The sequence below is a fragment of the Mus musculus genome, chromosome 4 (assembly GCF_000001635.26).
Source record: "Mus musculus strain C57BL/6J chromosome 4, GRCm38.p6 C57BL/6J".
Taxonomy (NCBI): Eukaryota; Metazoa; Chordata; class Mammalia; order Rodentia; family Muridae; genus Mus; species Mus musculus.
The window spans coordinates 20231143-20246966 of NC_000070.6; the positions used below are offsets into that span (position 1 = coordinate 20231143).

General features: G+C 37.1%; 1 protein-coding gene across 5 annotated transcripts in view; it reads right to left on the reverse strand.

The window, feature by feature from the left end:
* Nkain3 (Na+/K+ transporting ATPase interacting 3) overlaps positions 1-15824 on the reverse strand; it is a 669681-nt gene that overhangs the window by 120114 nt on the left and 533743 nt on the right. Inside the window, exon 5 of one of the 5 annotated variants that reach the window (NM_172987.2) lies at positions 12705-14775. The exons of the other annotated variants lie outside the window; for them this stretch is intronic. Within the exon in view, the coding sequence (NP_766575.2) occupies positions 14746-14775 (30 nt within the window). The 3' untranslated portion in view covers positions 12705-14745. Of the gene's footprint in view, positions 1-12704; positions 14776-15824 lie in introns of those variants that run through there. 5 annotated transcript variants of the gene reach the window in all.

The following is a 15824-nucleotide window of genomic DNA, read 5'->3' on the forward strand; positions in this document are numbered from 1 at the left end:
ATGTGTTTAGCAAATTGTATCTCATATCTTGGGTATCCTAGGTTTTGGGCTAATATCTACTTATCAGTGAGTACATATTGTGTGAGTTCCTTTGTGAATGTGTTACCTCACTCAGGATGATGCCCTCCAGGTCCATCCATTTGGCTAGGAATTTCATAAATTCATTCTTTTTAATAGCTGAGTAGTACTCCATTTTGTAAATGTACCACATTTTCTGTATCTATTCCTCTGTTGAGGAACATCTGGGTTCTTTCCAGCTTCTGGCTATTATAAATAAGGCTGCTATGAACATAGTGGAGCATGTGTCCTTCTTACCAGTTGGAACATCTTCTGGATATATGCCCAGGAGAGGTATTGCTGGATCCTCTGGTAGTACTATGTCCAATTTTCTGAGGAACTACCAGACTGATTTCCAGAGTGGTTGTATAAGCTTGCAATCCCACCAACAATGGAGGAGTTTACCTCTTTCTCCACATCCTCGCCAGCATCTGCTGTCACCTGAGTTTTTGATCTTAACCATTCTGACTGGTGTGAGGTGGAATCTCAGGGTTGTTTTGATTTGCATTTCCCTGATGATTAAGGATGCTGAACATTTTTTCAGGTGCTTCTCAGCCATTGGGTATTCCTCAGGTGAAAATTCTTTGTTAAGCTCTTAGCCCCATTTTTTAATGGGGTTATTTGATTTTCTGGAGTCCACCTTCTTGACCTCTTTATATATATTGGATATTAGTCCCCTATCAGATTTAGGATTGGTAAAACACCTTTCCCAATCTGTTGGTGGCCTTTTTGTCTTTTTTTTTGTTTTGTTTTGTTTTGTTTGTTTTTTTGTTTTTTTTGTTTTTCAATTTTTTATTAGATATTTTCTTCATTTACATTTCAACTGCTATCCTGAAAGTCCCCTATACCCTCCCCCTGCCCTGCTCCCTAACCCCCCAACTCACATTTCTTTGCCCTGGTGTTCCCCTGTACTGGGGCATATAAAGTTTGCAAGACCAAGGGGCCTCTCTTCCCAATGATGGCTGTGTAGGCCATCTTTTGCTACATATGCAGCTAGAAACATGAGCTCTGTGGGTACTGGTTAGTTCATATTGTTGTTCCACCTATAGGGTTGCAGACCCCTTCAGATTTTTGGGTACTTTCTCTAGCTCCTCCATTGGGGGCCCTATGTTCCATCCAATACATGACAATGGACATCTACTTTTATATTTGCTAGGCACTGGCATAGCCTCACCAAAGACAGCTATATCAGGGTCCTTTCAGCAAAATCTTTCTGACATATGCAATAGTGTCTGCATTTGGTGGCTGACTATGGGATGGATCCCTGAATGGGGCAGTCTCTGGATGGTCCTTCCTTTTGTCTCAGCTCCAAATTTTGTCTCTGTAACTCCTTCCATGGGTATTTTGTACCTTGTTCTAAGGAGGAATGAAGTATCCATACATTGGTCTTCCTTCTTCCCAATTTTCTTGTGTTTTGCAAATTGTATCTTGGGTTTTCTAAGTTTCTGGGCTAATATCCTCCATTGTTGGTGGGATTGCAAGCTAGTATAACCACTCTGGAACTCAGTCTGGAGGTTCCTCAGAAAATTGGACATAGTACTACTGGAAGATCCAGCAATACCTCTCCTGGCCATATACCCAGAAGATGTTCCACCTGCTAATAAGGACACATGCTCCACTATGTTCATAGCAGCTTTACATATAACGGCCTTTTTGTTTTATTGATGTTGTCTTTTGCATTACAGAAGCTTCACAATTTTATGATGTCCCATTTGTTGATTTTCCATCTTATAGCAGAAGCCATTGCTTTTCTGTTTTCCCCTGTGCCCATATCTTCAATATTCACCCCCCTTCTCCTGTATAAGTTTCACTGTCTCTGGTTTTAAGTGGAGTTCCTTGATCAATTTAGACTTGAGCTTTGTACAAGGAGATAAGAATGGACCAATTCACATTTTTCTACATGATAACTGCCAGTTGTGTCAGCACCATTTGTTGAAAACGCTGTCTTTTCTCCACTGGATGGTTTTAGCTTACTGTGTGGGTTCATTTCTGGGTCTTCAATTCGATTTCACTGATCTACCTGTCTGTCACTTTAACAGCACCATGCACTTTTTAATCACAATTGCTCTGTAGTACAGCTTTAGGTCAATGGTGATTCCCTCAGAGGTTCTTTTATCATTGAGAATAGTTTTTGCTATCCTAGGTTTTTGTTATTCCAGATGAATTTGCAAATGGCCCTTTCTAATTCAGTGAAGATTTGAGTTTGAATTTTGATGGGGATTGCATTGAATCTGTAGATTGCTTTTGGCAAGATAGTCATTTTTACTATATTGATCCTGTAATCCGTGAGCATGAAAGATCTTTCCATCTTCTGAGATCTTCTTTAATTTCTTTCTTCAGAGACTTGAAGTTCTTCTCATACAGAACTTTCACTTCCTTAGTTAGAGTCACACCAAGGTGTTTTATATTATTTGTGACTATTATGAAGGGTGTTGTTTCCCTAATTTCTTTCTCAGCCTGTTTATCCTTTGTGTAGATAAAGACCACTCATTTGTTTGAGTTAATTTTATATCCAGCTATTGCACTGAAGCTGTTTATCAGGTTTAGGAGTTCTCTGGTGGAATTTTTAGGATCACTTATACATACTATCATATCATCTGCAAATAGTGATATTTTGACTTCTTCTTTTCCAATTTGTATCCCCTTGATCTCCTTTTGTTGTCTAATTGCTCTGACAAGGACTTTGAGCATTATATTGAATAGATAGGGAGAAAGTGGGCAGCCTTGTCTAGTTCCTGATTTAAGTGGGATTGCTTCCAGCTTCTCTTCATTTACTCTGATGTTGGCTACTGGTTTGCTATATATTGTTTTTATTATGTTTAGGTATGGGCCTTGAATTCCTGATCTTTCAAAGACTTTTGTCATGAATGGGTGTTGGATTTTGTTACATGCTTTCTCAGCATCTAACAAGATGATCATGTGGTTTTTGTCTTTGAGTTTGTTTATATAGTAAATTATGTTGATGGATTTCCATATATTAAACCATCCCTGCATCCCTGGAATGAAGCCTACTTGATCATGATGGATGATCATTTTGATGTGTTCTTGGATTCAGTTAGTGAGTATTTTATTGAGTACTTTGCATCGATATTCATAAGGGAAATTGGTCTGAAGTTCTCTTTCTTTGTTGGGTCTTTATGTGGCTTCATAGAATGAATTGGGTAGAGTACTTTCTGTTTCTATTTTGTAGAGTAGTTTGAGGAGAATTAGAATTAGGTCTTCTTTGAAGGTCTGATAGAACTCTGCTCTAAACCCATCTGGTCCTGGGCTTTTTTAGGCTGGTAGACTATTAATGACTGCTTCTATTTCTTTAGGGGATATGAGACTGTTTAGATCATTAATCTGACCCTGATTTAACTTTGGTACCTGGTATTTGTCTAGGAAATTGTCCATTTCATCCAGGTTTTCCAGTTTTGTTGAGCATAGCCTTTTGTAGTAGGATCTGATGATGTTTTGGATTTCCTCAGGTTCTGTTTTTATGTCTCCCTTTTCATTTCTGATTTTGTTAATTAGGATACTCTCCCTGTGCCCTCTAGTTAGTCTGGCTAAGAGTTTATCTATCTTGTTGACTTTCTCAAAGAAACAACTCCTCATTTGGTTGATTATTTGAATAGTTCTTTTTGTCTCCACTTGGTTGGTTTCATCCCTGAGTTTGGTTATTTCCTGCTGTCTACTCCTCTTGCACATATTTGCTTCCTTTTGTTCTAGAGCTTTTAGGTGTGCTGTCAAGCTGCTAGTGTAAGTTCTCTCTAGGTTTTTTTGTTATATATTTTTTCTTTTTGGAGGCACTCGGAGTTATGAGTTTTCCTCTTAAGACTGCTTTTATTGTGTGCCATAAGTTTGGGTATGTTGTGGCTTCATTTACATTAATTTCTAAACTGTCTTTAATTTCTTTATTTCTTCCTTGACCAAGGTATCATTGATTAGAGTGTTGTTCAGCCTCATTCTTTTTCTATTACTTACTATGCTCCTATCCTATCATTTGTAGCTATCTAGTCATTAAACAAACAGAATTAGCCATTCCTTTTGATAACTCTTCATACTGATTTCCATTGTGTTACAACAGTTTATAATCCCCCAACAGTAGATGAGATTTCTGCTTTTCTTACCATCCAGTTAGCATTTATTGCCAATTGTTTTCTATTTAAATGAAATGAATGAATCTTAGCCATTCTTGCTTGGGAAGTTGAAATCTCAAAGTAGCTCAATTTTGCATTCTTATAATTGTGAGGATTCTAAACAGTTTAATAGATATTTCTTAGTCATTTTTAGGTCTTCTTTTGAAAATTCTCTGTTCAGATACATAGTCTATTTTTAATAGGGATATTTGTTGTCTTGATATCTTTTTGAGTTTTTGTATTTTGTGGACATTGATTCTTTATTGAATAGATAGATGGATATATAGTATTAAAGCTTCTCTCTAGCTCTATGGGCTTCCTCTTTATTAAATTGGTTTACAGAGGCTTAGAGATATCATTAAGTATCATTTGTTAATTGTTTGCCTTAAGTCATGAGCAAATGGAGATCTATTCATAGAGTATTTCCCTATGCCTATACTTCAGTGCTTCTCACGTTTCCTCATGCTGCAACCCCCAACCATGAAATTACTTTTGTTGCTACCTCGTAGCTTTAATTTTGCTATTGTCGTAAACTGTAATGTAAATATCGTTTTTCTATGATCCTAGGCAACTCCTGTGGAAGGGTCATTTGACCCTCAAGGGGGTCGCAACACACAGGTTGAAATCTACTGCATATCATGTAGAGAACTACCTATGTTTTCTTGTAGCAGCTTCAGCATTTTGGGTTTTACATAGAGATCTTTGGTCCATTTGGAGCTGATTTTTGTTGAGGATGATAGGTATGATCATAATTTATTCCTCTTTATGTGGACACATTTTTCTTAGCACTATTTGTTTAAGATGCTGTATTTCCTCCAGTGTGTATTTCCTGGTATCTTTGTTAAATATCAGGCTTTAGGTACATGTAATCACGTTTGGATCTTCTATTTTAATCATCTAATCTACACCTCTGTTTTAGTGACAGTACCATGCTGCTTATGTAATTTAACTTGAAATAGCTTATGGTGGTCCGTTCAGTGTTATTTTTTCTCAGATTACTTAGGCCATCTGAGCTCTTCTCTGCTTCATTATGATTTTTAGATTTTTTTTTTAATTTCTGTGAAGAATGTCATGAAGTTTTAGGTTGGAATTGGATTGAACCTATAGTTTTGGATAGAATTGTCATTTTAACAATATTAATTATATCAATCTGCAGTCATGGGAAGTACTTTTATCTTTAAGTGTTTCGTCAAATTCTTTCTTCGGAGACTAAAGTTTTATTTTACAGGTATTTTTTAACTTCCTTTGTTAGGTTTATTCCTAGATATTTTTTTTTAGACTATTGTGGATGGAAATACTTCTATGTTCTTCTCAGCATGCTTGTAATTGGTATATTGAAAGACTACTGGTTTTTAAAGTTGATTTTTTCCTATTACTGTGTATCCTGTTACTTCTGAAAGCTCAATGATATGATAGCCAAACAACACCTGAAGAATGACAACACAGATTGGCATGCCAATGTGGCTAAGAAGATTTCATGATGTCCCACTTTGAGATGAAGAACAATTAATGGATGCTGAAAGGAGAATCTTTTTTTCTCTAGAGACAACTAGACTCCTGATACAGCCTCCAATTCCAAGTGGTCAGCCTTAAACACATGTATATAAGAATGATATTAAATGGTCTCCGTAGGTTATAAAACACACACACACACACACACACACACACATACACACACCACAATAATAATTAAAGAAGAAGTCATGAATTTGAGAGGGAATTGTGAAAGACAAGAGAGGAGTTGGGAGGGATGCAGCAGGCTAGTAATGATATGAATATAGAACTCATGTATGAAATTCTCAAAAATGTTTAAAATATGCTTTCTTAATCTTTATACATTGGTGTCTAATTAATCTCAAATTATTCAATTTGTTAGAAATAATTAGTATTCTATGTAGTGATTTAATAAATACCTTAATAAAATTTGAAATGTATTTAATCTCATTATTTTTCTCTTTAAAAAATCATTTTGATAATGAGAAGGGACCAAAGTAGGATGATTGAATCTTTTTCAGAACGAGAAATAAAACAGATATCAGAGGTAGATGAAAGGCAGAACTAGGTGGACGAGAAGATAGAGAAGAGAACAGGGTGGAGGGATCAGGTGCAGGGTGAGCAAGAGAACAGAAATTGGCCTTGTGGGAGCAATTTCTAGGATAGTCAGAGACCTAGAATGGTGGAATATATCAGAGGATCTTTAGGGGCTACTCTAGCTGATGCAGACATGCAGCTCGGTATTCATCTGGGTCTACAAGTGAAGCAGGGACTGTGTCATAGAGTTTTACTTCTGTGAACAGACACCATGACCAAGTCAACTCTTATAAGAACAACATTTAATTGGGGCTGGCTTACATGTTCAGAGGTTCAGTCCATTATCATCAAGGATGCTTTACAGCATCCAGGCAGGCCTGGTGTAGGAAGAGCTGAGAGTTTTACATCTTGTTGAGAAGGCAAACAGGAGAAGACTGGCTTTGAAGAAGCTAGGACAAGGGTATTAAAGCCCATGCCCATAGTGACACAGTTACTCCAACAAGGCTATACCTCCTAATAGCTCCATTCCGTGGGCATCGCATATACAAACCATCACAGACTGTCTGAATTTGTTACCTGCCTGCCTAGGAATCCAGTTTCACTAACTGGGCCACCTTGTTTGGCCTCAGTGGGAGAGGATGTGTCTAGTCTTCCAGTGGCTTGATGTGCCTGGGGGAGGGGTAGTACGGGGGTTGTGGGAGGAACACCTAGAGGGGTATTCTCTTTTCTCATTGGAGAAGGGGAGGGAGAAATGGGGTGAGGATCTGCATGAGAAGGTACTGGGAGAAGACGGGGGCTGATAGTGGAAGGTAAAGCGAATGAATAAATACATTTTTAAAAAATCCTTTTGAGACAGAGTCCTGGATTGCTTAGTCTGGCATAAAATTGCCATGTAGCCAAGAATGGCATTGGAATACTGATTCTTCTGTTCTACCTCATGAATACTGCGATAACAGACAGGTCCCACCCTCTCAAACTCTCCCTTACACATTACAGTCTGTGTGGAGTTTCTCTCTGCTAGGTTTGATTTTTGTCTTGAAGAAAAAGTTTTCTCGAATCTTTTCATATACTTTCCTTGTAACACTGCTTTTTTTTTCTTCTTCACTGATTTTCTTTACCTTTACTGTTGGAGATACATTATGTCATCCCTTGGTCCAAATACTTCCAGAGATCTTTTTGGAGGGACTGAGATTGTAAGGGTCGGGAATCAGGATAGACATGATTTACTGGGTACCTTGTTGAAACTGAGTGTCTATATTTTCAGTCTGGTATGGGGTGAGGTTTTGAATTTTAAGTTTCCAAAGCACTTGAGTGTTATGACTCAGGCGGCAGAGACTGACATTCTGAGCTACTTTGCATTCAGGTTGACTGAGCTCCTGACTCTGAGACCTACTTTTGCATAGTTATCATCAACCTTATGAGGGATTCTTTATCTATTCATAGTATCTATCTACTGTACAATATCAAAATGAGTAGCTATAAAGCAACCACAGGAACTTACTTTGCTTATGAACTTTTTGATTTGGCAGATTGAAGTGTGCTATTTTGTCTTTGCCTTCCTGTGTCAGAGCAGGTGGTATCTTTTGACTGGATATCCCCTTTATTCACATGGTGGGGATGCTGCTTCTAGATATTTTTTTCTCCATCAGATTCTCCTGGAGTGGCTTTGGGCTCCTTACTAAATGGCTTCCTAAATGTATTCTAGTTATCAAGCTCTTAACCAGTGGATTTTAGCAGACACTACATAGGAATCTGAAATTAAGTATGTATGTTCCTCACATTCTAGCTGAACAGCTATTTGAAAGACTTGATAACTACATTAGAAATCATATAATAAAATTAAAGGTGAGAGACATCTGGGGTCTACAAGGGCACTCTTGTTTAATCTTTGCTGTTTCCTTCCTTAGCATTCTAAGTCAAAACTTAACAGATAAGTATGTAGGCTCCTGGGAACTAGATGTCCTCAGAGTGTCCCATATGAAGAGAGATAGAATTTGTTAGTAGCTATTTGTTGCTAATGTCAACAAATAGTAGAAAAAAATGGGTAATGATTTTAGAATAAGTACAATTCAACAATATTTATGAAAAAGGATTGAATTTACTACATTACAAGTCACTCTTTAAAGCCACAGATGAAGTTTGGGCTGGCAAATTATTTATCCGTAATATATTACTATTAATCTATCATTTCCCTTTGTCAAAGAGAAATTCAAATGGTAGGGCCAGGGTAGTTTCTCGGAAACCTGCCAGATGACAAAGTAATCTCTTACTACCATTCTTAGACCTTGAAAGTTCATTCTAATACAGGGGAAAGACATAGAAGAGAGTAATACAAAGCTATTTCCAAACCAGCAAAAGAACCTGGCTTTAGAACAAACAACTGTGGTTCATTACAATTCAGCATGTCTCAGCTATTTAGGTTCTCCCAGGCATCCTCTGTATTCCTAGCTACAGTACAGGGAGAGCATTGTATTTCTAATAAATAATGTATAATTAATTAGCATTTCCAAAAGTGTAGTGCCCTTCACATATGATTGTCTTCTTTCTACCAAAGCTTCAGGTACTAATGAGATCAGGTTTTTGTCTTGGAGTGATCAGTGCCTGTTATTTGGTAATTATGAAGTGCTTAGGGAGTGGAATTCAATTTCTTGAGGTTTATCCATTTAAAATCAACCTTGTTAGTATAGAATGGAAATTTTTTTTGGAGGGAGTATGGGAAATCGTATTTAACAAAGTTAAAGAACAAGGATTGTAACTTTAAGGAAATTTGAATATGTACCACCTAAGAGAACTACATCAACCTGAATAGACTAGAGAAGTGAGACATGTGGGCTGCATTCTAGAGTAGAGTTCTGTGCGAGATTGTGATAAACACTTAGCCTTAGTCAAGGAAGTTTACATAATTACATATTTGTTTACATGCATTAAACAATAATGTCAATACTTGGATATTCCTCTTCTTGCATAGTCCTCTGACCCCATTTCACATCCATTCATTGAATATCTTCAAGGAAAGGGACAAAATGTTCTTAAACAATCTCGGAGTTATTCTAATTCTCAATCTGGCTAAGGGAATCCATGTTTCAGTTTGTTTAACTAGTTTAAATGTAGTAGTGCATAAAGGTGACACAAATATGTACATCATGTATAAGTGATAAAAACAAATTTAAGCCATTGCTTCATTTGATATAGTGAATTTTTTTCTCATTATAACATGCAGTCTCTCCTGGGGACAGAGTACAGAGATTAGGGAGAGAACAAAGAAGCTTAGCTGGATAAACATATTATGGATTCTCCTCACCATCTGTCGTGTGTGTGTGTGTGTGTGTGTGTGTGTGTGTGTGTGTGTGTGTGTGATCCGTAGGTGAGACTCATGCATAGTCAGGTATGCACACTGTATTAATGAAGATGAAGATGCTCTTGCCATATGCTTAGCTTATGGACAGGGTTCTGGTCTGCTGTGGTAGCTCTACTAATCACAGAGATGCCTAGGTTAAGAGGATGAAGGAGACAGTTGTAGACATACACAAACACACACATCACACACACATGTATATCCACACACATACACAGGTACACACACACACACTTGAATTGAACAACATATAGTAATTAAAACTTATACTTGATAAAATGTTGTTTTTGGAAAACGAATCTACTTCCTAACAAGTGAATCAGATTCCTTAAATTTGCTAAGTCTGACTCTCATTGAATGATTCATTTTTGCAGGAGACAATGTAAGGCAGTCCGTTAACTTGCTCTTCAGTTTAAACTCTTGCCTTGCCAGATGGCAGACCACATAATAAGCATTATTCACACTTCCTTATATCCCACACTGTAGCAACCTTCCACACCCAATTTGGGATTCTAGATCTAGATCCCTGTACGCGCTCTTTTAACTCCATTCTGTGATTCCTGAGCGCTGTGTTGTTCCAGTTACTAGAACTACTTAGTGAGACTGACATGATGCCTATAAAACTGTGATGATATGCAGTATTGAGGATTACTGGGGTAGTGAGAACGTTGGGATACAAGTTTCCCCCATGATTGCAGGTGGTTGGAGAATGGCAGAGTACTGGGGGGAGAAGAAGGTCAGAGGTAGTATGAGAGTGGAGAGGACCTTTCCCACTAAGTGAAGCGAAATTCCCCATCCTTTCTACTTCCAAAGCACAAAAAGCTTCTATTGTCAAGTCCATTCTGCTTCTTTGTTGTTGTTATTGCTGTTTATCTGTTTGTTTTTCTTATATTGCAGAAACATTTTATGTTCACTTTTATATTGCCAAGGCTCAAATCACACATCCAGTAGGTTGAGCAGAAATAACTGTCCATTACATGAATGAACAGGAGAAAGGTTTATAGTACACTTGTATATTGAATGTTGTGACATGTTACTCAGATTCTCTTTACAGGATCAAGTACCCATTCCTTCAGCTCTGGGGAGGCCAACATTAGGTCATAAAATTTGTTGCTTCCCACACAAAGCGGTTTGGAAGGTATATTGCCTGTTCTCAGATGTCATGTAGTTAGAGTCTTTGTTGAGACTGCACTGCAGCCCCACACCCCCTATTAATGTGTTCCTTCATTTCCTCCAGTGTTCATCAAAGGGCACACACCATTAAACACCCGATACAATAATTTCCTCCTTAGAGCTGTTTTGTATGGGATTAATCTAAGATAACCGATATGGTGGTTAAATTTTAATAATAGGAAAGTTAGGTTTGGGCTGTGTGTAACCCAAAAGAGTCTTTCTGGAGAATTCAAAGTTTAAGTTATCTATCTTCTAGAAAATGAGTACCCTAAATATTTAAACCTGTAGTGAGTATGAAGCCGGAAGAGATGCCCTCAGCTGAGCTGCACAGCACTAGATGGCTAGGTGAACTGGAACATGAGGCATGGCTTCACTACTCAGTCTGAGAACTTTGCTTTTCCAAGACTGTCTTGGCTGTTTCTGAGGTCTGAGAGCTTTTGCAAAGTACTTGGGTTTAAAATAAACTTAAGTAAGGGTTCACTTTATTATTACAATAGAAATTTGCTATTAGGCTTCAACTCTGTAATATATCTAAAACATGTACCAACTCTAAAACATGCCCCTTTGTTTATTCTTTTCAACATCATATACAATTTATTTATTTTTAGTTTTTCTCTCCCTCCGTTTCTACAGGAGATCTTGCTTACAAGATCTCCAAAGGCACAAAAACCTGAACAGGATAAAATATTTTCTATAGGGTATCTTAATATGTGAATATATAATGTATTTAAATCACTTCTAGATCACTTATAATATATCTAGTGTTACACAGTAATGTAAATAGACACTCTCATGCATTACTTAAGAAAGAATAGTAGGTTCATAAATGCTCTGATGAAATTTTCTTAGTACTTTTAATTGAACTTATACAAGCACAAGATACAAAAGGCTCACTATATTTAGTATTACAATATCAAGGAGAAAATGATCTAAGTTTTTTCCGTGCATGTGTGTATGTGTATGTGTGTGTGTGTGTGTGTGTGTGTGTGTGTGTGTGTGTACATAAATATATGTTTGTGTAATGAGAAATATCTTCAGCAAAGTCAGGGCTTCTAGCAATAGTCTCTGGGACTTCCAAGCTGCATGTGTAATGTGAACACGAACATAATTTAACACCAGCCACACAACCCCCACATTAAGGAGAAAATGAGGCCGCTGAGAACCATGGCTCAAACATAAGCCTTTCTTAGACTGTTCGTACTTCTGTTCAAGAACATTAGTCGAGGCATGTAGGCATTCTGCCACAGTTCTTTCACCTTGATAACCACACAAAATTAACATGTACATGTTATTTGTGTAGATGTCAGATGCTAAAGTGCCTTAAAATTCCTTAATGTATAATTTATATCGCATTAATGTTTTTATTGAACAGCTCTTAATATACTAAAAGAAATCTTTCACCTAGTTTCTATTTTTGTATATGTATTAAAGTAATTTCCTACTGATGCTTTTAGTTAGAATCTTTCAAACAGTTGCTCTCCCATCCCAGGGAGAGGAAAGAAATTATACTCTACCATCAAGAAGATAAAATCAGCAATAAAACAACTACTATAGATCAGCCGCTGCCTTTTCCTTTTGACAATATGCTTCATTTCGATAACAGAAGGATTTGGTCACCTTGTTCAACCCAATTTAAACTCCATACAGGGTCATAAAGGAGTAACGCCATTCTCAAGGAGACCCAGTGTAGCTGTGGTTATCAACCTTCAGGTAATGGATTTTCAAAGCCAGGCTACCGTCTCAAAAAGCACAGACTCTGTGGGCGTTCTTTCCCAGTGTGCAGAAAATAGGAAGTTTACTGGTTTTTCTAGGCTTTTCTTTTGATAACACACTGTCATTTTGTGAAACTCGCATGGGAATATGTGCGCAAGAACATGGCATGGTGGATGTAATTAAAAATCTCTCATTTGCCTGGCTTTCCAAATGATATGAATATGGGGGCTCAGAAAGAACATTCTTAGCAAGTTTTATTTTTTTTCCATTTTTTATTAGGTATTTAGCTCATTTACATTTCCAATGCTATACCAAAAGTCCCCCATATCCACCCACCCCCACTCCCCTGCCCACCCACTCCCCCTTTTTGGCCCTGGTGTTCCCCTGTACTGGGGCATATAAAGTTCTTAGCAAGTTTTATAATGTCAACTGATATTTGATTACCTGAGCTAAAGATGTACCTCATGGCACATATATGTATCTGCTAGCATATGATATAGGAATTTATAGTCACTGAAATTGACAATTAAAAGTGAACTAAGGATGCTATTTCCAAAATTCTGTTTCTTGTTGCAAAAGTCCTTATTGTTTCTTATGAATGTACCTATTTCACTGATGTGGAGCACTGGTGAACAGTCCATGTCCTGTTCTCTTTCCAAGGTTGAGAATCTTCATGACAGACACTTTCCTAATGACACGAAAGGCATTCTTTTTTGAGTGTTAAAGCTAACCTTTGATGTGGAGGTAAGATTTCAGACTTGATACAGTAAGAGAGAAATTGAAGTTCCCCATTTCCCATCTCTCTTCTAATGAATGACGAGGGTTAAGCTGGGCTACAGATTGTCATCTGTTTGACAGTGAAATATTTGTTAATGAATTTGCCAGGCACAGGATAAAAAGAATTGTATACTATCAATAAAGAAGGAAAAAACGTTAGAGAAGAAAATATTTAATATCATTCTGAACTCTGTTTTCATTTTAAAGAAATGAAAAGCTCAAAGCTCATTCCCACAAAGATAATTTAGGCTTTGAATCTTGTAAATATCTCAAAGTTTAACACAATGAGCATTCTTTGAAGTACTCTTGCTTATAATTATGCCCGTTATAGGTTCAGGAGAATACAAACAAGCAGGAAACAAGGCAAAAATAAAAGCTTTGTAAGCTCAGATTGCTTCTCATTATTTAACTGTGTATACTTGTGTTTGTATTTGCTCATCCAGGCTTCGTCTTCATGGATGTTAGAGTCATGCAACACACCAGTTTCTCATTACCAAGGACTCCCTGAGTTCTCCCTGTTTCCTTAGGCTTCTGGATGACTCTTCTTTTGCCTCTGCTGATTGCGTTTTACCTAGTGACTTTTGAATTAATACCTTAATGAATTGGCTCATGTGGTCTTGTCTTTTTCCTTATTTCCAGTATGTCTAGGCTTTGGACATTGTGACACAACATCACTATAGGAAAACTTGAAAGTTGACACTTGAGAACTGTGCAATTAAACAACAACAACAACAAAAAAGATGCAAACATACCTCATATGGTTTTAACTAAATTTAAAGTTTGATGTTTGGTCATATTCTCATCACTCTGTGGCACACGGGAATCTCAGGCTAGAAGCAATAGATTATACTTTAGTTCTGAGTTGGTAATTGTAGGTAATTTAAGACGTTTAAACCTCACATTCATGCCGGTTTTCTCCTAATCCTACTTTGTATTCTCAATCATGGATCACAATGTTACTATCAACTACAGTTATATTATTCATAATGGTGTTTTAGTTAAGAATAAACCACAGGAAGATTGTAGTCCCCTAATATTACAAACAGAACTAAAACAATTTCATATCATCTAATTAGTACTGGATCTTTTTCATAGCCAGATATGTTTAGATGCACAAACAATTATCATTATGTCACAATTGCTTATAATAAGACATTCAGGTTTGTAGTTTAAGGCCAGCAGGAAGTGACAGGTAGCTTGGCTTTTTCCGAAGTATAAGTATGAAATCACCTGGCCATGTAACTCTCAGAACAGTCTCCCAAGGTGACATAGAACTCTTAGTTGCTCATCTTCAACCTATTTCAATGGAGCCTACAGATCTTGTTTCTCAGACAAGGCATTTTTCCTTGTATCCCCACCACCCCTCACCTCCCACCTCCTGTGCCATTTTTTTTTCTCTTGTTTGGGGCCTTTAAAATAGCTTTGTATTTCACTTCCCTCATGTCTGGGTCTCATTATACATTCCATACTCTACACCACTGCATGAGATCTATGCTTAACAAATACAAATCTTTTGTCTTCCTATAGCAGACCTGTCTTGGTTCTTCTAACCTGTAAGATAAAACACAAACATTTAAGGACAACTTTGCCAGAAAAAGTCCTTAGTCATGGGGTTCTAAATTACCCTCCAGTTTCATGACCTTTCTAGTGCTTGGCTTTTAGTTAATCTAGGGCTGTAGCCAATATTCCAATAGTTTCCTAAAATAGAACTCTTTTATTTAATTGGCAATGTTTTTCTGTTCTCAGTAATGTCATTTGAGTTCCTTTGCCAGCAGCCAAACTTGTTTTATTTTACTTAGTCTTTTAAAACATAAAGCATGTATATAATCTGCAATTAAAAAAATCACCATGCAATTCTTTTGCTAGAAACTTTGAAAATCTTACTGATATTAAGATTATTTAATAATTAACAATTTCATACCTGATACAAGTCAGTTACTACAAGGGCAAGAAAGGTGGCTCAGCAGTTAAGAACCATGACTGCTCTTCCAGAAGACTCAGGTTCAATTCCTAGCAGCCACATGACAGCTCAAAATTGTCTATAACTCCAGTTCTAGAGCATATGATGCCCTCTCCTAGCTTTGAGGGGCATCAGGAACACAAGTGGCTCACATACACATGCAGAATAAACACCCATATACATATCAAATAAAAATATCAGTTATTAGACTAGTGGTAATAGCAATGGAGGCAAATTATCTTTTCCTCAATAATTTTGCTTGAAAAACAAAGCAGGTCATTTTATCTAACTTATAAGGGGAATGCTAAGACTCATAACATACTATTTTTTGCATGATACGTGATTGGAACATTAGAATACAAAAGATATGATTCAGAGGAACAAAAAGTATTACTGTGACTGAAAAAATTAACCTGTGTACTCTCTGTAACTCAGAATAAATTTAAATGAGGAGTGGGTCTAAATAATCTGAAGATGTGACATAAAACATTGATTGAGAAGAATTTTACTGTGAAATCGGAAACATAAACATAATAGAGAGCAGCTTGGATGGCCTCCTTCTCACCGGTTAACCAACTGCAATGCTTAGTAACATTTTGTCAGCCACCATTACCTATTCCCCTCATTTTAATCTTTGCAG